At 33.0% G+C, this 23913-nt stretch overlaps 1 protein-coding gene across 1 annotated transcript in view; it reads right to left on the minus strand.

Moving 5' to 3' along the window:
* Positions 1-10994: 10994 nt before the first annotated feature.
* LOC119670194 (cubilin homolog) overlaps positions 10995-23913 on the minus strand; it is a gene marked incomplete at its 5' end in the record, with an annotated part of 150697 nt that continues 137778 nt past the window's right edge. Inside the window, 1 exon segment of the mRNA XM_038080361.1 lies at positions 10995-11173. Within this exon segment, the coding sequence (XP_037936289.1) occupies positions 11039-11173 (135 nt within the window).

The raw sequence follows: 23913 nt of genomic DNA on the forward strand, positions 1-23913 counted from the left end.
AAACAATCAAAATATAACACCGGCTCACAGGTTTACGCTTGCGAATTTAACCTATTAAAAAACATATCTGACAATACGTGTAATGTGCAGGAAACAAAATCGAACATTATTTGGAGTCCCCTGTATCATGCGAACCAATGAATATTCGGGTCAAAAAACAATACAACAGTTACGGCCGTCTGTAAGGGCATCACGACTCATTTAGAACTACAAGGTGCAACACTGCTGAAATTACAAGACGACTGTGTACTCAAACACCAAACGTCTACAATTCAGACACATCAAACGCTTACCGACACCATGTATGAATCTTACATTGCATTTGGTGAGATACCTGTCATCAATAACTCAGAATTATGGTCAAAGTTTAAAGGAAGTTCATTGAATCTCAGCAATGAACTTAAACAGTTAAAGCTACTTCACAATACTCTGAAAGATGAAAAATTCGCTGAATTACCACACAAACTACAGACGGACAGCATGCACCACTACGCAATTAATTCCATAACCCTAATTCTTGTCGTTGGAGCCATCATATGGATGATATGGAAAATAAAGCAGGTAAAGCGTCCAGAAGTCAATCAGCCAACACAAACTCTCACACCAAACGCGATGCCACGAACAAGATTTACTTTGGAGCCTGAAACAATTACATAGCTTCTCAAATTCTCATGATGCTATAAACTCTAAATTTTATATTCTTATGTTTATATAATATTGTATAACTATTTATTGTTTAAAAATTATATGTGCATTTATATATCCACAAAATGTTGTAATTATTGTTTTTATTTTTTTTGTTGATTTTTTAAAAAAAAACACACATAATGCATTGCAAATCAAATTAATCATTGCTCATAGATTCATTCTTGAATAACGTAATTCAAGCCGGGCAGAATGTTAAGTTTAACAAACCTAACATATTTTAGCTCGCTTGTAATCACGCTTATGCAGCAAATAAATATTGTAAATATTTACGTTTATAAGTTCAATAACTTCACATATTGTATTTATGCTTATGCAGCAATATGTGAAATTTTAATTATTATTTTAGTCACCAATAATTGTAATTATTATTATGCTTAGTAAGTAATTTTATACTATATAAGGAAACAATATTAATAATAAAGATGAAAGCGAAAACAATCGTCTTTACTTCACAATCAAAAATTGGTTATTGGTAGATGTGCCTTTTAACCACTGTAGAAACAAAATAAAAATTATTTACTTACTTGGCTAGCGGTTTATGTGCCTGCAAGCCTTTCATCTTAACTACCTGATTATTGGTTTATGTGCCTAATAGTCAGTGTAACAAAGTAAGCAAATACAGACATTGATACCACCTCAGATTAAGTGGTATTCAATATTTGATATAAGAATATAATAATAAAAACTTAATATATAAAAAATAATCAATTATTGTATAATATGGTGTTTATGAATATTCTTCATGAAACTATTGTTACTGTATTGCATAGCCGAGTCTTGATAGCCAAACATATTAAGAGCATTTACACTAATAACAACTGTGGTTGCGCTACTCCGGTGTTTTCCATCATGTCATAGGCAAACATCATATATTAATATGAAGCTAGTATAAAATATCAGCAAAAATCAAATTTTAAATAATTTGGAAGACTTGTGCATTTCATGCACACGAAGCCAGTCATATATTTTAAGAAAAAGAAAAGCACACAAACTAAATCCAAGCATCACATTCAAAAATATTGTCTCACCTACCCATGCATATATATATTTAGTAAGTGTGCAATAAAAAGAAGAGTAGAAAAAATTTACCAAGAAACTTACATACGCATGAACTAGAAGCTATGTGTGCATTTGCTTTGATATTAGAGTTTTTTCTATATGATTTTGTCCAAGCAAAATACAACATATTCAACATATATTGGTTTGATTGCTGACTTCACTAACAAAATAGCATTGATCATACATAAAATAATAAGTTCGATTGTTTATATGTTTGAACAGACATGTTTTTCCCATTGCGTGTACCTTTTCAAAATTCATGATTTTTTTAACAGAGGCAAATTACATGTCTTTATATTTCTATGTTTTTGGTAAAAACATTAGTCTCCATAGCCTGCAATACATTGAAAAATTTTTATTTAACTGTTAAACTGGAACAATTAAAACTATTAGCTTACTATTTTCAGTTTTTTTTTTTATATACACTTAGCAGAAAAACTCTGCGTACAGAAAGTAAAGTTTGTTTCAACAATAAAAATATTATTAAATAAATAGATTTTTTAAATCAGTTTTATTTTTTATTTGTACTTTAATTCGTTATCTTCATTTTAAGCTAAAACTTATTTCTAACAGATTAGTAGAAAAATTATAGTAATTAAAAATGTAAAAAATCAGCGCTATCGGTGGCAGAAAAAGTCTGCGTACAGAACATATAAAGGGGAATTCCCGAAGTTTTAACAGTAGAACTTTGGCGTCCTTTATATTTTATTGAACCGGTATGTCATTATACACAATCCCAAGCACTTATTTTATAATTAAATGATTAAAAAGTAATTAAATTTATAATGACAAATAAAGGGAAAAAATTATTATTAGTAAGAGCAGTATTATTATTGATCTATGGAAAAAAAGGAAAATGTATCGTGAAATTGGTCAAATCGTTAAGCGGTCACATTCTTCTATCTAAAGAGTAGTAAACAACTACAGCTATACAATATTATTGACCTCGATGTTGCGATTTGGGCGTCCATCCAAGCTGTCAAGAAGAGAAACCCAGAGCATTATTAATTCAGTGAAAGATAATCCTCGTCTAACTGGACTTCTGTTATATAAATATATTGACCAGACATTCCAGAAGTAAATTCACGTGGATACTGTACACAAAATATTAAAAAAATACCACTTCCATGGCTGGTTTGCACGAAGCAAGCCGCTTATCTCCAAAGCTATTAGAATGAAGCGTTTAGCATTCGCAAGGGAGTATTTAAATAAGTCTCCAGAATTTTGGAAACCCATAATTTTTTCAGACGAAAGCATATTTTGTCTCTTTAGCAGTAAAGGTTGAACGATTATATGGCGAAACCCGGGTACTGCCTTTAATAATAAATATTTGTGTCCAACAGTAAAACACGGTAGTGGAGGAGTAATAGTGCGAGGGTGTATGGCGAGTAATGGAATGGGAAAAATTAAATTTATTGAGTCGAAAATGAATAAAGCTGATTATTTAAATGTTTTAAAACGCAATTTAAAGAGCAGTGCCGAGAAGTTGGGGTTACAGAATAATTACTTACTTTAACAAGATATCGACCCAAAGCATACTGCAGAAGTTGTAAAGCTTTGGTTGCTTTAAAATGTCCCCAAGCAAATCAAAACATCACCATAATCGCCATATTTAAATTCTATAGAAAATTTGTAGGATTTACTGCAGCGTCGGGTACGTGAATACAATATAACCTCCAAAGAAATGCCGAAGAACATGAGAGACGCGGAATGGGGCAAAATAAGCAACGATGAGACTGCGAAACTGGTCAATTCGATACCAAAACGACTTATGGAGGTCATAAAAAGGAAAGGTTATCCAACAAGTTACTAAAAACGTAAAATCTTTAAAAAAATAATATATTTCGACGCTTTTTAAACTCTTGTACGCAGACTTTTTCTGCCACCGATAGCGCTGATTTTTAATATTTTTAATTATTATAATTTTTCTACTAATCTCTTAGAAATAAGTTTTAGCTTAAAATGAAGATAACGAATAAAAGTACAAATAAAAAATAAAACTGATTTAAAAAATCTATTCATTTAATAATTTTTTTATTGTTGAAACAAAATTTACTTTCTGTACGCAGAGTTTTTCTGCTAAGTGTATGAGGTTAATTCACTTAATCTTTACTCTTGTTCATTATACTTAATAGTTCTTAATTCCAAATTTTTAATATTGTTCCTATAATTCACTCAATTTCTATATTCAATATCATATTAATACCATAGTTCTTATATCCAAACTTTCTTATTCAATTAATTCATTTTAATCTTCAGTCTTCCTCAAAACTCTCAACTTGTTCTTCGCTCAATTCAAAAACAACTGGGTCATCAAAAAAAACAAAAACCGCATGGTGTAAATATGTAGCAACAACTCTATTGCCATGCAAATAGCACGCCATACAGCCGTTACTACGGACTCCAGGGGCGGTTTACAATACAAAATTAATATATTAATACTATATTTATTATCAATATTAATATCTCAATATCAATTACAATTTTTATTCTAGGGTATCTAACATATAGCTTTCTGTTCTTGCAAAAGAATATTCGATTTATCCCGTTATTACACATTGGATTAATATTATACATTTAAACGTATTGAATATGTAATATTTATTTTAACTACATTGGCAACCCCATTTGAATCAACTACTGTAACTCTTTTTCTCTGTAATTTATTTTTAGTCAATAAACACACTTTATCTTAACAAGTTATGGGCCCAGAGTTGTACGCGCGGTGTGTTTGTTAAAATAAAATCTGTTTTACTACTAATTTAAAAAAAAAAAACTGTGCATACTCCAGTTTAGTGTTTTTTACGTGCTCTTTTTCTTAGTAACCGTCGCGTTTTTTTTTTGTTAAAAATTCCTTTTTATATAAAAAAACATACTGAAACAATGGTATCGGAAGGTAAATTAGAATTGCAAAACTAATGGACAGTTCGCAATGGTTTACGTGGAAATTCCAAATGGTTCACATTTTAGAAGCTGGAGATATGTATGCCGTGGTGACTGGGACTGAACTACCGCAGGAGGATAAAAAATTATTATGGCAGAAAATTGATGCAAGGGCTCGTCGCACTATATGCCTGTCACTGGATAAACAACCTTTATTGCAAATACTTCATTGTGTGAATGCAAAAGATGTGTGATATACACTAATAAGTGTATACTAACAAACGTCAAGATCAAACTTATTATTTTTGCAGCAGAAATATTGTAGTTGTAATAAAGACCCGGAGGACGACATTGCAACTTTTTTGTCCAAACTAATGGAAATAGTGCAACATCTTCGTCATCAAGGTGAAAGTATTTCTGATTCAATGATAATTACGAAGGTTTTAGTGTGTTTACCTGTGGAATGCAATCATTTTTATAGTGCATGGAAGTCGGTACAAGCTGAGGACCAGAATCTAAACACCTTACGAGCACGGCTTATGGCAAAAGAAATAAGAATGGGTGCTCAGGAAAAGATAAAATCCGAAGCTCTCTTGGCAAAACGACAATACCGACCAGCAACTAAAGGGCAACAAATTAAAACCGTGAAAACAAATACCAAAAAACCAAGGAAGTTTTAAGTGTGGTGACGAAGGCCATTTTAAGCGTAATTGTTCACAAATAAAAAAGGCTGCACCAAATGTAAATCCCTGTAGAAGCTATGAAGCTTTGATGTATAGTACAAATTCTAGCTGTAGCGGAAATAATTGGGTCCTTGACTCAGAAGCAACAGAACACATGTGTCATATACAGGAGTGGTTTGAGAATTTCAGAAACTACAATAATATAGTCAGGGTTATAAGAGATATTGTCGTTTTTATTAGTGAAGGTCATAAATGGGTGCAGAAAGTACTGAAAGATATACTTTATGTTCCAGGCATCCAATATAATTTATTTTCATCAACAAAGGCACTAGATCGTGGTTATAAATTCCATTCTAACAGTAGTACTTGTAAATTTATCAGAGGAGACGGAAGTACTGTTGCAGTGGGAGTTCGAAGAGGAAAGTTATTTAATATGCTGATTAAGGTTCCAGAAGGCATCATGTTAAATGTAGCAGTTGCCGAGAACTTTCCTTTGCAAATATGGCATGACAGAATGGGTCACCAAAATGCAACACGTGTGAAGAAAATTCTGAATAAGAACAGTATTGGCTTTGTGGATAAGGAATTTACATGCGAGAGATGCATTATAGGTAAGCAGCATAGAAGTTACTTTAAATCACGTCAAGTGAGGTCGCCAAGCTGCGGTAAACTGTGTTTCGCAAAGGTGTGTGATCCATTACAAGTAAAATCTATCGGTGGTGCCAGGTATTTCTTATAAACTAAAAATGACTATTTTCATTTTCGTTTTGTTTATTTTTTGAAAGAGAAATCTGAACTGCCATTAAAAGTTTGTTGATGCAAGCAGAGAAAGTTGATCAACAATATAAAACGGATGCTTACGGATAATGGTTTAGAATTTATAAAGATGAATTTTTCAAAATATTTGCAAAATTTGGTGTAAAGCATGAAAAGACGGTGCTGTACACTCCGCAGCAGAATGGCTGTGCTGAACGTGAGATGTGAACGGTAATGGAGCTAGGGCGCACAATGATTTAGGCTAATGACATGGATTTGAAATTTTGGGCTCAGAAAGTGAATACCGTAGTTCACGTATTAAATCGTAAAGGTACTAGTACGGTGAAAGAAAAGACACCATATGAGTTGTGGTATGGACAACAGGCAAATATAAATCATCTTCGCAGTTTTGGTGAAGAAGTTTATATGCAAATACCTAAAGAAAAGCGACGCAAACTGGATGCAAAAGCCTGGAAAGGTATTTTTGTTGATTATGCAGACAACAGTAAAGCTCTCAGGGTGTGGAACACCAACTCGCGAAAAACAGAAAATTCGTGCGATATTCATTTTTTACCTAAAACAGCAACTTTCAAAGTTCAGTCATTTCTAGAATATAGTTCGCAAAATCACACCTCTGAATGTGAATCAAAATCTGATAAAAAAACAAGAGGTAAATGAAGATGTAGAAGTAGATAATGAAGAGATATCAGAGGAAAATGTATTTTATGGTACTCTCAACAATGATGACAAGAACAACCACAATAAGAGCTGCATTGCTAGTCGTCTTCGAAGTAAGACTGGTTCGGAACAATAATAACAATTATTATTATTCCGAACAATTGGTTCGGAATAATAAGCGAGGAGTCTAAATCTTTTGAAGAAGCGATGCAGGTAAATGATCGCGCAAAATGGCAAGCAGCAATGAATGACGAGTACAAATCATTAATTGCGAATGAAACATGGAATCTTGTTGAAAAACCATCACATCAAAAAATAATAAAGAATCGATGGATTTACAAATTAAAGCGTGATGCTCAAGGAAATATTGATCGCTATAAAGCGCGGTTGGTTGTAAAAGGGTTCACCCAAGAATATGGAGTTGATTACGAAGAATCATTTAGCCCAGTTGCAAGATTTACTTCTATACGTTGTATTTTGGCTACGGCAGCCGTACGTAAGATGGCTCTTATGCAATTTAATATTAAGACAGCATTTTTAAATGGCAGTTTAGAAGAAACATTTACATGCAGCAACCAATGGGTTACGATGACGGCAGTGGACGTGTATGCAAACTGATAAAAAGTTTATGTGGATTGAAGCAAACATCAAGATGCTGGAATAAAAAATTTACTACAATTCTTTAAAGTCTTGGGTCACAGGTGTCGGAGCATGATCCCTGTGTTTTCATCAGCAATAGTAATGATGGTCCCATAATTATGGCTATTTATATTGATGACAGTCTAGTAGCTGCAACAAACAGTAAACTTATAACTAATTTGATGGCTCAGTTGGAAGCAGCGTTCAAAATAAAAATTTTTGACCCAAATTATTTTTTTGGGGATTGAAATCAATCGAAAGGCTGATGGATCAATTTACATTGGTCAAGAAGCTTACGCTAAAAAGATAATTGCTAAATATAAAATGGAAAACGCTTCTGTTGTAGCCACACCCGCAGACACCGCAAGCAATTTGAGCAATTTTGTACCCGATGCAGAAGTCGATTTTCCATATAGGGAAAAGCGGTTGGCAAGCTTATGTATTTGGCATTAGCTAAAAGGCCAAATATTGCTTTTGCTGTACCTAACGCAAGTCGATATCTTGAGAAGCCAGCAACAACACACATTAATGCAGTCAAAAAAATAATGAAATATCTGAATGGTACGACTGGCATATGAATCTACTATCAGAGTATCAGCAATCACCGCATCAAATGGATTTTCCGGTTCCAAAAACCACAATATAAGAAATCAAATGCACAATTAAGACCAAAATTAAAAACGAAAAGGCTCTTGGGTACGATTTGATCACTGGCAAAGTGTTGAAAGAGCTTTCAAACATTGGTTTTGTTTTCATTAACCAACTCTTTAACGCTATTATTAGCCAAGAATATTATCCAAGTCAATGGAAAGTAGCCCAAATTATCTTGATACCAAAACCAGGTAAACCATTAGAGTTAGTTACATCTTTCAGACCTATAAGCTCCCCAAAGTCTTTGAAAAAACACTTTTGAAGCGTCTTAATAATATCATCCAAAGTCGCTCACTAATTCCTGCTCACCAATTCGGCTTTCGAAACCGTCACTCAACCATTGAACAGGTAAATCCTGTTTATCAATATGCAAGAGATGGTTTGGAAAAAAAAGAATACTGCACTGCAGCATTCATCGATATAACGCAAGCATTTGACAAGATATGGCACACTGGACTGCTCTACAAACTGAAATTGCATCTACCACACAGCTTTTATTTGTTACTTAAGTCTTATATCAACAACCGATATTTCATGGTTAAAAAAGAAGATTATAATACGAAAATCCTCCCAATAACAGCCGAAGTGCCACAAGGAAGTGTACTAGGTCCAACCCTCTACACACTGTTCACAGCTGACTTACCACTTAATCCATCAACGTATACCGCAACTTTTGCTGATGACACAGTGATCATGGCTAAAAGGAAAGACCCAACAATCGCTACTAGTCAGTTGCAAACAAACCTAGACAGCATCCAAGTGTGGCTAAACAATTGGCGCATTAAAGCTAATGAATCTAAATCTGCACAAACCACATTTAGTCTTCGCCTTGGTTCCTGCCCACCAGTCACACTAAATAATAACATACTACCTCAATCCGATCACGTGAAGTATCTAGGTGTTCATCTTGATCGTCGTCTCACCTGGAAACATCATATATTTACGAAACGCAAGCAACTGGGTCTAAAAATGCATTCTATGTACTGGCTTCTTTCCCAAAATTCAAAGCTATCACAGAACAATAAAGTACTTTTATATAAAGTTATTTTAAAACCAATATGGACCTCGATCTGGGGAACAGCTGCAAAATTTAACATAGCGATATTACAGAGATTTGAATCAAAAATACTTCGTTTATCTGCGGCTGCTCCATGGTATATACCAAATAGTACTTTACAGCGCGATTTCCACGTCCCATCAGTGTTTGAAACAATACAAACAGTCAGCAAAAACTACCGTACAAGGCTATCAAATCACCCGAACTCACTGATACACGAGCTGTTATCAGACATCAATTATCCACGTCGATTAAGCAGATTTTCTACGTCGAACTTGCCAAGTTGAACCCCAAATACGTGAATCGTAATTATAAACTCACTAAAATTAAACATTTATAGCCAACTATTTGCTCATTAAATTATTATTTGTAATCATTGTAATCATTAATTGTAATTTAATCTTTAGTGGTGTACACTACTGAGTGTCCCGCACATGTTTACATATCATCTTATTCTATTTTATATTTTATATTTTATATTCATAAGTAATACTGAATTTTCTTTTACAGATTGTGTTTATTATATAATAAATAAAAAAAAAACAAAAAAAAGAGTAACAGCAAACTTTATCTGTGCGGTTACAGTGATGCTGATTATGCAGGTGATGTGCAAACTCGAAGATCTACCTCAGTTTTGTTTTTATGGTAGATAAGGGCATAATAAGCTGGTGTTCTGAGCGTCAGAAGTGTGTTTCGTTATCAACAACTGCAGCAGAATATATTGCAGCAGCTAGCGCAGCAAAGGAATTAATCTGGCTCAAGCTGGTTTTGGTCTGATCTTGGGAATCCAGAGAGGGTGGAGTTCTGCATTGATAACCAAAGTGCAATTCGACTAATACAAAATCCTGAATTCCACAAAAGGACAAAACACATTGATGTACGTTATCATTTTATATAAGAAAGGTGAAAAGGTTCGACTTGAAATATGTGGCACCTGGTGATCAGCTTCTAGACGGGCTTACGAAACCACTTCCAAAAGAAAAGTTTATTTTATTTAGAAATCAGATTGGTTTAAACCCTATCTGTAATATTCTAATGTAATAATAAATTATATAATGAAACGAAAAAGTGGGAGTATTGAATATGTAATCTTTATTTTAATTACATTGGCAACCCCTTTTAAATCAACTATTGTAACTCTTTTTCTCTGTAATTTATTTTTAGTCAAGAAATACACTTTGTCTTAACAAAACGGAAAAGAATATCTGCTCACCTGCCGCTGCAATTAACCTACTAACCAACTTTAATTCTCCTCGATAGTAGCATTTTGAAATTATAATCTCCTCCGAGAGTATCATTTATAAAGAATAATTTCCTTCAGGGTTAGACTTGAAGAAGTGTGATCTCCTTTGAGAAATACTTAGAGAGTATAACCTCCTATTATATGTAGTTGGTAACGTGATATTGCATACTACTCCTCGTTATTCTTTAGTAAGTACCACCTCCTCGTAATTATATAGGAACTATGATTACCTTCTAACGTTGCCATTACCTATTACTATTTTTATACTGTATTAGGGATTTTTGTTTTATTAGCCCTGATATTGTATATGGGATAATGTTGATGTGGACATTATCTATGATTGCAAAATTATATTCTGTTCACGAAAAATAATGGATCCTTATCACCATAGTATCTAATAGTATGTAGCAGTATCTAAATTACTTTTGTATTTGCTTTATGGTTTGAGCAAACGACGAAACAATGGTTGGCATAAATGTGTTTCCCTAAAAGTTAAAACTATTTCTAAAACACATACATTTCAATTCTAGAAACTATTTTTTATAAATTTTAATTTTCATTGTGTTACAAATTATTCACCTTAAGTTTCATTCATTAAATTCTGTAAGAGTAACTGGTTTAAAAAAAAAACAATATATATATATGCATTACATATTTTATTTTTAATTACTGAAATAAATTTTATTGAGTTGAATATTTGTAGTCAGCATAAACACCGTTGAAACGAATCACCCATCCCGTTCCATCATAGTTAATGGTCTTATGAAAGTGTATAGTAAGAAAGCTGTGATTGCTGACATAGATTTTAGGATGATCCTTGAATAAAAATTAAAATTTAAAATTATTAAAAAAATGACATAGTACTAACCTGTATGTTTTTGTAAAATGGTAAGTTCAATCTAAATATAGGCAACTAACCGGTTTTGCACATTTGGTTAAACAGGAATGCCAATTTTGTAATCCTAAATCTATTTTAACTGAAGTTATTTCAAATCTCTACGCACCAAAATAAAGAATACAGATATATTTTTTTTTTGTAAACTTAATTTTATTATATTCAATCTATTCTATGCTTGAATAATACCTTCTGCTCAAAAAGTACGGATTTTCTAAATAAAACACAAATTTAAATTTTATTCCAAATTTATTTTATTTCCTTCAAAATATGCTCCTTCTGAAGCGATACACATATGCCAACTCTTAACCCAATCTTCCATACACTTTTCATAGGCCTTCAGCGAATTCTATTTTACCGATTCAATCGCCACAAAACGCTGAGCACAAAGCGGCAATTTGAGTTTCGGGAACAGTAAAAAGTCGCACGGATCCAGATGTGGCGAATATGGTGCCTGAGCGATGACAGTGGTGCCGTGTTTTGTCAAAAAATCGCGTACAACAAGAGCTGTGTGCGATGGAGCATTGTCGTGATGTAGAGTCCAATTGTTGGCTTTCCACAAATCTGGTCTTTTCTTACGGATGGACTCACACAAATGTCGCATAACGCCGAGGTCATTTTCTTTATTGATGGTATGACCCTCTGGCTAAAATTCGTAATGAACAACAACAACACCGCGGTAGTCGAAAAAAACAGTGAGCATAACTTTAATTTTCGAGCGACTTTTGCACGGTTTTTTGTGTTTTGGCTCGTTTTTGAAGCGCCATTCGCTCGATTGTTGACTGGTGTCGACGTCATACTCATAAACCCATGTCTCATCACCTGTTATGATGCGTAGAGTCGTTTCCATGCTCAAAAATCATTTCTTCACACACGTTCTTTCGGTATTCTTTTTGCTAAAAATCAAGATGTTTCGGTACAAGTCGAGCTGCAACGCGTCTCATGCCCAATATATCATATAGTATGTGGTGAACGGATCCATTTGAGATGTTTAAGTCACGAGCAATCCCCCTTTCAGTCATACGACGATCTTCCAACACAATTTTCTTGATTTTTGCCACGTTTTCTTAGGTATTTGATGTTGATGGACGTCCAGAACGAGGCAAATCTTCGATCACTTTATGACCCTCTTTGAATGATTTATACCACTCGTATGCCTGTATTCGTCACATAGAAGAGTTCCCGTAAGCTTTCTGCACCATTTTCAATGCTTCAACACATGAAATTTCTTTCAAAACACAAAATTTCGAACAAACTCGTTGCTCAACTGAATTTTTCATAGTAAAAATCGCTAAATGCACTTGAGGTAGTCTCACGTTAACAGCTGCTAAAACAAATTAAATGACAGATGGCGCTCAAATTTGTACCATATGTCCAGAAAGGGTGTACCAACATAACAAAAAAAAATTTTTTTGAAAAAGGTCTATTACTTAAGGAGTAGTTAACAAAATCCGTAAGTACTACTTGTGGCAAAAAAAATATTTGACTGGCATGCACTGGACTACCCAGTGGTGATCACCACCTTATGAAAAACTACAATTTCTAGAATCTACTCGGCAAATCAGAAGTTGCGAAGCGTATTAGTCTAGGAATGTTAAAAGTATGCCTCGTTAGGGCTGCGGCAAGGGGGTTAGGGTGAACTACCAGTCGTGAGTGATAGTTGCTGCTTATCTACTGTATTGACTTGTTCACTGTAGAGATGCCAAGATCATGATGTAGGACGTCATTCGGAATAAACCATGGGGCGTCGGCACAGATACGTTATATTTTTGATTAAAACCTCTGAAACATATCTAGATTTGACTTCGTTGCTATATCCCAGATGGGTATACCGTATGTCCAGATTGGCTTTAAGACGACCTTGTATATAAGTATTTTGTTTTGTAGCGATAACTTGGATTTGGGATTAAGTAGCCAGTAAAGTGAGCGTAGCTTTAGTTCTAACTGCTTCCGTTTTGTAAAGATGTGGTGATCCAATTCACACGACAGTTAAAATGTACACCTAGATATTTGGCGTTTTCAGCTTGCGACAATTCACGGCCATTCCGTCTAACGGAAGGGCAGGTACCATGACGGAGTGTAAAGATAGTTTGAATTGATTTATTATCGTTGGCTTCAATGTGCCAAATTTCTAGCCATGCGTTGACATCGTTCAGATTACTTTGCAAAAGTTGTGAAGCTACTACAGGATCTGCGTGTTTCGCCATCACTACAGTATCATCCGCAAATGTTGCAGTGTATGTTTTAGCGCTGAGTGGGAGATCTGCTGTGAACAGAGTATATAGAATAGGACCCAACACACTTCCTTGGTGAACTCCAACCTCTATCGGAAATAAACAGCTATTCATTTTAACCATAAAATGCCGATCTAGTATGTATGATTTTAAGATGGAGAAGTAGCTATGCGGGAGTTGTAACTTCAATTTGTAGAGAAGACCGATGTGCTATACTTTATCGAATGCTTGTGTTATGTCGATAAAGGCTGCTGTGCAGTATTCTTTACTTTCCAATGTAAGTCTTGCGAAGTTGTGGACTCTATTTACTTGTTTAAAGAAAAGGGGTGGCCGTATATTATATTGGGCTACAACCATTCTGCGGTCCTTTGTGGAGCTTTTTCAAACTTAAAACTAATGAGTGGCTGATTGGAATAATACAATTGCCTGCAGACAAGCCAAAGAATCCATGGCGTTTCGATCAAAAGCCAGAACTAGGGAGCTACTTATGCTGAACAGAAGTGGTATCCGACTTGTCACAGGATTTCTCACTGGGCACTGCGGAGTTAAAAAGCATCTATCGAATCTAGGTATTACAAGAGACGATAGCTGCAGATTTTGTTGCGAAGAAGAGAAAACAGCAGAACACATTTTGTGTCACTGTGATAGTCTTGCCAGACTCAGACTTCGGTACTTATTCACTGCCTATCCGGATATAACGGAATTAGGCAACAGCTCTCCAAAGGATGCAGTGACGCGGTGACAAGTTCCCAACCTATTTTAAAAATCTAATCTAAATCTACTTGTTCAATAGTAGAGTGGTGCTTGCGAAATCCGAATTGCTGGTTGGGAATCAGATATCTATTTTCGATAATTGTCTTTAGACGTTTTAGGAATACTCTCTCAAATACTTTTGACAACACAGGAAGTAAGCTGATAGGTCTATAAGATGTTGCAAGTTCGTCAGGCTTATGGGGCTTTGGAATTAATTTGATTTGGGCGACTTTCCATTGAGCTGGATGATGTTCACAGATGAAAATTACATTGAACAATTGGATTATGAATTCAGAACCCACATCTGGTAGCTCATGTAGCACCTTTCCAGTTATCAGGTCATATCCTGGAGCTTTTCTGGTTTTAATGTTGTTTTTTATGACCCACTTTAATTCACGAGTCAAAGACCTAGAAATAGGAAAGTCTAATTGATGCGGCATGTGAAGAAAACCTTCAACTTCAGAGTCGTTCAGATTATTTTTAAAGCAGCGTGGCTGAAAGACTTTACCAAGGTGTACTGCAAAAGTTTTCGCTTTATCAGCATCAGTTTTAGCCCATTGCTTATCTTTATTGGTGGTATATAGTTAAGTTGAGTTGAAATGAAACGCACTCTTCTGCAGTACATTTATAACTGACTTTATTTGTTTCTCAAAAATCTTAAAATCTAAAATTATAGTAATTGTCTTAAAAACTTAAAGAGAGTTTTACGGTATAATTATAATTAGGTGTGGTTCACACACATATTATGATATAATAATGTATAATTATGATTATGATATATTATGTATAATTATGATTATGATATATTAAGTATATTATAATATATGACACCCTCACCCCTACATTCAACAGTCCCTGTTGAACGTTTATTTCAATTAATCTAATTAAATTACAAAATCATATTTAAATTTTAATGTTATTAATTATTATTATTGTTTTGAAATGTAAACTTTCGCTTTACTTGTGTTTTATATATTTTTTTAAATTTGTTGTTATTTGATAATATGTAATTCCCTTCTTTCCTGTAATTAGTAATTCTTTTATATTTTGGTTGTGACTTACTGACTCTATTATTATCTACAAATTGATTTTCAAATTGCTCGGTATTAACATTGTTCTTTTTTATGTTTATTGTCTTAATTTTGTTTACTTTATTTTTATGTATTTGGTCAGATAAGTTAAAAAGTTCTTCTTTAGAAATTAAATTATTTATAAGATCTATAGGTCTTTTTTTTGTAGTAAAATGTATAGTGTTATTGTATAGGGTAATAGATTTAAATACTTTCTCATTTATACCATCCTTGTTGTCTACGTCGGCGTTAAATAACCTGATATGTTCGTTCAGAGTGAGATGTAACGTCTCTATGTCACTATTACCTGATTTTTTATACGTGGTTGTAAACCTAAAAGATATGTTATTTTCTTTAAAGAATTCTTTTAAAGATATAATATCTAGTTCATTATCTGTGACTATATTTTTAGGTTTACCTAAATATTGAACTCTCATTTTGATCCCTTCTAATATCGAGATCCATGATCTGTCTTTCAAAGCGTGCGCTGTTGCATACTTCGTGAGCTTGTCAATACTGGTTAAGTACATAACATTTCTTTGGGGACACCAAATATCAAAATGAACGATTTCATTGTGACAACGTGGAGTTTCTATTATATTAAGGCAGTGTTTCAGTGGCTGCCTATCATATTTGGCCAGATTACATATATCGCAGTTATTGATAAATTTTTGGATTGTTTTTAGAAAATCAGGGTAGTAATACTTTAGTTTCAGCTCTGAAAATATTTCATTAACACCTCTATGATTATTTCTAGCATGCTCCTCTTCGATTATATTAAGTAATTTGTCCCTATCAGTAATATCTTCCAGTAACGTGTTCGATTTTAATACTCGTAACTTGGTGTTATTTGCAAAGTATTTTGAGTACAGTTCTTGAAATTGTAAATATAATTGATTATCGCTACAGTATACTACAATTAATCCTTTTTCAGGCAATTTATCTTGCATTATTTGTAATAGATCACTATTTGATGAAACCCCAATTATTTCTCTAGTTTTCCTTTTGTATAGAATTTTTGTTTTAAGATACTCCCTTTTCGATTTCTGCAAAAATATTTGTCTTTTAAATAGATTGAGTGGCTTTTCTGAAATGCTAATGAAGTGCGCACTGTCAGTATCTGCACTGTGAACAGTTTCGATGTCTTCATTAAACAGTTCATTTAAGTTAATATAGAATTCGTTTATATTTTTCTCTTTTACATGTCTACTGAGCCCATCTGCTACTACATTTTCTTTTCCTTTGATGTGTGATATGTCAAAGTCATATTCATTAAGTTCAATCTTCCATCTCTGTAACTTAGAATTCGGTTCTTTCAAATTGCTAAGCCAAATAAGTGGTCTCTGATCTGTCTGAATTGAAAACTTGCGACCAAACAAATATGGGCGAAAATGTTTTGTTGCCCAAACAATTCCTAAGAGCTCTTTCTCAATAGTACTATAGTTTTGTTCATTAGGTTTTAGTGCACGACTAGCATAACAAATTGCTCTATCATTTTGCATGAGTATTGCACCAAGCGCAAGGTTACTCGCATCTGTAATAAGGGTGAATTTTTTATTGAAATCGGGTGGAACGAGAATAGAGTCAGATTTAAGAAGAGTTTTAAGTTTTTTGAATGGGTCTTTATATTCTTGATCTTTTATATTAATTTTAGTATTTTTTTTTAAATATTTGATAAGCGGACATGCTATTTTCGCATAATCTTTTATGAATTTTCTAAAGAATCCTGTTATACCTAAGAATGACTTAATTTCTGTTTGGGTTTTGGGTAATTCAATCCCGTTTATAGCATCAACTTTGATGGGGTTAGGTTTTATCCCTTTAGATGTGATTAAATGTCCTAAATATTCTGTCTCTTGAACTAAAAATGTGCACTTGGTTAACTGAACTTGCAGATTATATTTACCAAGGCAATTTAAGATTTTATTAAGTGAGTCAAAATGTTCTTCTACGTTTGAAGAAAAAATGATTATATCGTCTAAATAAACAAGACAATTTTTCTCAATAAATTCTTTTAAAACACGATTCATTAATCTTTGAAATGTGGAAGGAGCGTTTCGCAGGCCAAATGGCATACGCAAGAACTCGTAGTGCCCATACGCAGTTGAGAATGCAGTTTTTGATATATCATCTGGATGCATTTCAATCTGGTGAAATCCTTTTGCCAGATCCAATGTTGAGAAGAACTTACAATCTCCTAATTTGTCAAATATGTCGTCCATATTTGGAATTGGAAATCTGTCTTCAATTGTTATATCATTAAGTTTGCGATAGTCAACTACTATACGCCATTTTTTCTCATTGCACTGATCTTTTTTAGGCACTATCCAAATAGGACTATTATATGGACTATGCGATTCTTGGATTATTCCCTGATCTAACATTTCTTTTATTTGCTTATCAATTTCATTTTTATGTATTTGGGGGTATCTGCATGCTTTTGAGTAAATTGGTACATCATTTTTTGTTATTATTCTGTGCTTGATTTCATTTGTAAAAGAGAATTTGCCATTAATATCATTGTCAAAAACTTTATAATTTTTAACAATAATTGACTTAAGTATTTCTGAATTTTTCTTATTTAAATGTTCAGTTTTAATTTTGTCAAATGTGTATTCTAATGTATTAGTAAATAATTTCATACTGTTGATTTCGTTAATTTCATCTTCTTTGTTCATAAAAAGGTTTAGTACAGTTTTAGTTGTTCTCACTTGTCTATTTGGATAATCTATTACAAAATTTCAATCTGTTAAAATATTATTCCCTATAAGACCATCAAAATTTCTATTAAAATTGCATTCAAGAAATTCGCACAGATAACCATCTTCTTCAAATTCTTTAAAAATTGAAAATTTACATAATTTTTGTATTTGAAACTCATTGCCAAAAGCTGTTATATTTACGTCTACTCTAGTTTTCCATTTTGAATTACAAATATTTTCATTAATCAAACTGAACTCTGCTCCGCTATCAATTATGAAATATAGTTTTCTTATGTGCGTCTCAATTATTATATAGGGTAATTGTTTTTCCCGTCCATGTAAAAATTTAGGGATGAGTTTCCTATATCCATGGGTTCAGGTTTATTGATTTGACTTGAATGCCTGGATGTTCTAGTTTGTGTTCTAGACACTCCGGATGTACGATCAATATATCTTAACGGTTGATAATATTGTGGTGCTACTCTTGAGTCATTATTGAATCCATATCTATACGTTTGCCTTTGTCCAGGCATTTCTGACGATCCATTATAATAGTTTCTTGGAAAAGATTGATATTGTTTTGGCCTTGTTTCTGAATTATTAGACCTATTCTTGGAGGATTGGTACCCTTGTGGTAATATTCTCGAATTATTGTTTGTGTTTCTATAATTATCACTAAAATTAATTCTGTTTGTAGGGCGTTGTTGGCTCAAATTATATGGGCCTAATGCTGTATACGACTGGTGCCGTGCTTCTACAATAACTTTAAATGCTTCTTCGAGAGAGTTTGGGTTTCTAGAAAATATCATAGTTTTAGTTGGTTCAGGCAAATGTTCTGTGAATACTTTTAATGCTATACGATTTATTTCTGTTGATTAAAAGTGTAATTCATTGTGAGTGAGCCTTCTATTATGTAGTCGATTTCTAATCTTATTAATTTTAAAATTGTAATTTTCTATTGTTGAATCCAGTTGAATCGTTTTTAATTCATCCATTAATTCAACTGTGGTTTTCTTTTCACCAAAGTTCGCTAAAAGAATTGGTTTTAAATCACCCCAATCCCGTATTTCTGCATTTCGATGTATTATTTCCCTAGTCCGACCTGTGCATCTATTTTTAAGGTAATTAAACAAAATTTTTTTGTTAGTTTCGTCAAAATTCTCTAAAGATGGTAACAGATTTTCGACCGTATTAATAAAATCTGGTAGCTGATTTATGCCAGTACCATCAAATTCAGTAATGCCATTTATACAAGTCAGAATTAGTTGAAAATTCTGTGCAACATTAGAATTCATTTTATAAAGAATACTTTTAAAAATTTATATATAAGACCATTATGGTTGTAAATTAAATTATATTACTAAGATTAAATCAAATTAATAATATTACTTAAAATGTACAAGGTAAAAAAAATGATTTTCTTAATATAATAATTTATCAGAATGTATTTATATTTAGAAAAAGAAAAAAAAAATTGTTAACTATATCTCTATTAAGCTTAAAGTTAAGTTTAACGTTTAATTTATATTTTTCAATAATCAAATCAATAGCTTTTTCCCTTTTTTCCTTCAATCAACCATTCAATTTAATAATCGTTTTCAGATTCGCTGTGCTCGTGCTGTATTTTCCTCTCGCCAACCCAACTTCACACTTTGCAAACAAAATCCACTCTGTAATATTTTTTTACAAAATATTCAAGTTCTTTCCAACTTATTGTTGTTTTTTTTTATTGTTTCATTTTTTACTGAAATTTCTCTTTTTCATTTATTTTTCAAGAAATTCGTTTTTACACACTTTGAAATAAAATTTTATCATGTCATTTTTTACTGAGTTTTTATTGAACAATTAATTAATGTTTCATAGTTATTAATATTTGAATTGCATAATTTTTTAATTGAAATTCCGCCGAAATTCGAATTTAGAAATTTGAAATCAAAAACTTCTATTCGTTTTGCTTTTCTTAAAGCAATCGAAAATAAAGAAAAATTTTTTTTTTTTTTTTATTTTATCCTCGTCGCCAGATAGATATTTCGCACTGCGGCTTCACCGATTTTATAATTTGCTATCTTTTTAATTCGATTATTTAATTTTATTCACGTTCGGCTTTCGTGAATAATTATGCAGGGTTGCAGTTGTTGTTGTATTTATTATTACGGGTAAATAGTTTTTTTCTTTTCAAGGTTATTACAATGCTTTTGCACGTAAACATGATTTTGAAAAAAAAAAATGTTTTTATTTTATATGTTTTCTATTTTTTCTTTTTAAATTTTATATACAATTGTTTTTTTACAGTCTTTTAATTATTTTAATTAATTATTTATACAAATTTTATTATTTTTCAACGATTGCTCGTGCGCCAGTTAAGTTGAGTTGAAATGAAACGCACTCTTCTGCAGTACATTTATAACTGACTTTATTTGTTTCTCAAAAATCTTAAAATCTAAGATTATAGTAATTGTCTTAAAAACTAAAAGAGAGTCTTACAGTATAATTATAATTAGGTGTGGTTCACACACATATTATGATATAATAATGTATAATTATGATTATGATATATTATGTATAATTATGATTATGATATATTAAGTATATTATAATATATGACAATATGCGTCGCAGGTCCATTAAGTATGCGTGTAGCTCTCCACAAGTAGTACTCAGGAGAACTTATTTATAAGGTTAATTCACTTAATCTTTACTCTTGTACATTATACTTAATAGTTCTTAATTCTAAATTTTGTTTCATTAATTCACTTAATTTCTATATTTAATATCATGCTTAATAGTTCTTATATCCAAATTTTCTTATTCAATTAATTCATTTTAATCTTCACTCTTCGTCAAAACTTTCAACTCGTTCTTCGCTCAATTCAAAAACAACTGACCCACCTCATCAAAAAAAAACAAAAACCGCATGCCTTTCTCCAAATTTGGTGTAAATATGTAGCAACAACTCTATTGCCATGCAAATAGCACGCCATACAGCCGTTACTACAGACTTCAGGGGCGGTTTACAACATAAAATTAATATATTAATACTATATTTATTATCAATATTAATATCTCAATATCATTAATCTATGAAAAATTTAATTTAATATGTTTTTAAAAAAACTCGCTATACAAGGTGAGATGAAAAAACTGCAACAAAGTAAAACGCCATAATTTTTTCATTTTTTTTAAATTTTATTGAATGAAAGCAAAAAATGTCGGAAATAACATCAAATTTGAGAATCGGTTTAGATTTGTTCGAATTGGCCACCTTTGGCCCGAAAGTGGCTCTGCGGTATTTTGTCCCATTCTCGGCGAAGCGCTTGCTTGAGATGATCGACACTTTGGTATTTTTTAGTTCCAACCTTGCTTTCCAAAATACCCCAGGCACAATAGTCCAACGGATTGGCATCCGGAGATTTTGGTGGCCATTGTGCGGTGGAAATGAAGCGAGGAACCTCATTTCTTAACCATTCTTGGATGGCGCGTGCTGAGTGCGATGGTGCTGAGTCCTGTTGGAATGTCCAAGGTCTGCGGCCGAAATGTTTGCGTGCCCAGGGCTTCAGAACTCCCTCCAAAATATTTTCGCGATAGATTTGCGCATTTAATTTGACACCACGGTCGATGAATACGAGCGGCGAGCGACCATCGGCTGTTATGGCGGCCCACACCATCACCATGGCCGGCTTTTGAGTTGTGATGGCCAACCGAAGTTGCAAATTTTCAGCTGACCTCTCTGGCAAGTAAACACGATCATTTTGTTTGTTTACAAACTGCTGGATAACGAATGGTTTCTCATCGGAGAAAACCAAATTCGGCAGTTCACCACTTTCGGCCAAGCGAAACAACTCTTTAGCTTTTTCGAGTCTAACTTTTTTTTGCGCATCAGTAAGATCTTGCACTTTTTGGAACTTGAATGGCTTTAGTCCAAGCTCATTTTTCAATATTTGCCGAATGGCATATTGCGATATGTTCAGCTCACGAGCCATTTTTCGTCCACTGCGACGCGGATTTCGTTCAATTCGCTTTTTCACTTTTCGAACCATTTCTGCCGATGTTGCTGTTTTTTTTCGTCCACTTCCTTGACGTCGGGCTACGCTACCAGTATCATGGTAACGAGCGATGGTACGAGACACAAAACATTTATTCACTTCTAAATGCTGGAGGGCTCTAACGATAGCCACTTGTGGTTTTCCAGCCAAATGCAAAGCAATCACACTATCACGCTTGAATTCCATCACAAATAACTTTTTTTTTGAAAAATTCCCACCAAAATGCTTTTGTGCGCTTGTAAACAATATAATGAGCTGTCACTAGAATAAATCTGACAGCTGTGGGACGAGCGGTTTAGAAATGACAGCAGTCTGAAGTTGGTTGCAGTTTTTTCATCTCACCTTGTATATTAGGTGATTCTTATGTTTATTATTAATCTTGTTTGTGGGTCTACATTTTATTGTAAAATTTGAGCCTTACAGTGTATTGTTTCGATGTAATTTTAATTTTATAAATGAAAATATATTTCACAATATATGTTACTTTTAGGAAATGGATTACAATTTAATTTCTTTGGTTAAAGAACAGGTTGCTTTATGAGATCAACGGATTCGATCCCAGACGGATTCGAATAGCAAAGAAAAGACAAAGACGAAAATTTTAGTTAATTGATTGAAAATATCTATGCCGGTTTATTTGTAATGAAAATTTCTTATAAAAAATAATAGAATACTTGATAAAATAATAATAAAATATAATTGCATCTTAACAATTATGGGAATTATGGGAAAAGTATACAACAAATTTATTGCGTATGGAATTGTACACACCTACCGTATTGTGGCAATTATTTTTTACCTTAGAGAAATGCACTCCCGAAAGTTAAAATACTTGATGATATTGAAATACAATATAATGGCGTGTTGAAAAAACTGCATTTTTATACCTTGATGAATAAAAATCATCCTCCAAAATTTATCCTTTGTTATTTGAAATTAATAAATAATTTAAAAATCGATTCTCCGCTAAATATATTTCATCTTTTCAAAACAAATAAAACACAACCGTTGTTTACTTGCTTATGAGATCAATTGCTGTTGAGTGAAGCATTAGGTCTAACGCAATGGATGGAATGGTATTCAGGGCTGAACAGAGTTCAAAATTCCTCCAAGGCTGTCCACCATCCTGTGATACTACACAAAAGTATTTGAACTATACGACTTTGAGCTATAACTTTTCGACATAAAAGAGTGTAATGCAAGCATTCTTAGCACCAATAACATTTATTATTTTTAGGTTCAATTACTTTTGTTTAGCTTAAACATGTTTCTCTCATTATCAATCTTCGATCTAAACTTAAATACTTGACTTCATTAATCTGTGGGGTGTGCTATTCAATAACAGAGTGCAGTTATTTTGCAAAGAGTAAATGTATGTTACTTGAAAACATTTTGGGGTTTTAACTTTAGTTCTCCTGATTGATTTAGGGATCACCCAATAATCCAATCATCTTTTTCATTCAAGATGGTAATAGTAATACCATATGTAGGGGTAGCGATTATTGGATCATTCATAGTAGTCATATTAAATATACAATATATATAGTAATGATTCTAACACACTATCATGTAGCATACCGGTCCTAATTGAAAATACTTTAGATATATTTTTTTCGCTTTAAAGAAAGAATTTAGTAGGGAACAATGTATAATATAATTTCGGCATTTTATTCATTATCTCCCCCGATGAAATTCACTCCCTTTTAAGGATTGGAAACACCGACCTCTCCACTCATAACTTGAAGGTCGCGAACGTCAGTGACCCTAAGGGTGACTTCGTCGAAGCTGTCGTAGTTCTAAACCAACAATCTCTGGCACCTCTTCAAGCCCACAATGGGGTGATCCACTATGGCTTCGGG

The sequence above is a fragment of the Teleopsis dalmanni genome, chromosome 1 (genome assembly GCF_002237135.1).
Source record: "Teleopsis dalmanni isolate 2A chromosome 1, ASM223713v2, whole genome shotgun sequence".
NCBI lineage: Eukaryota > Metazoa > Arthropoda > Insecta > Diptera > Diopsidae > Teleopsis > Teleopsis dalmanni.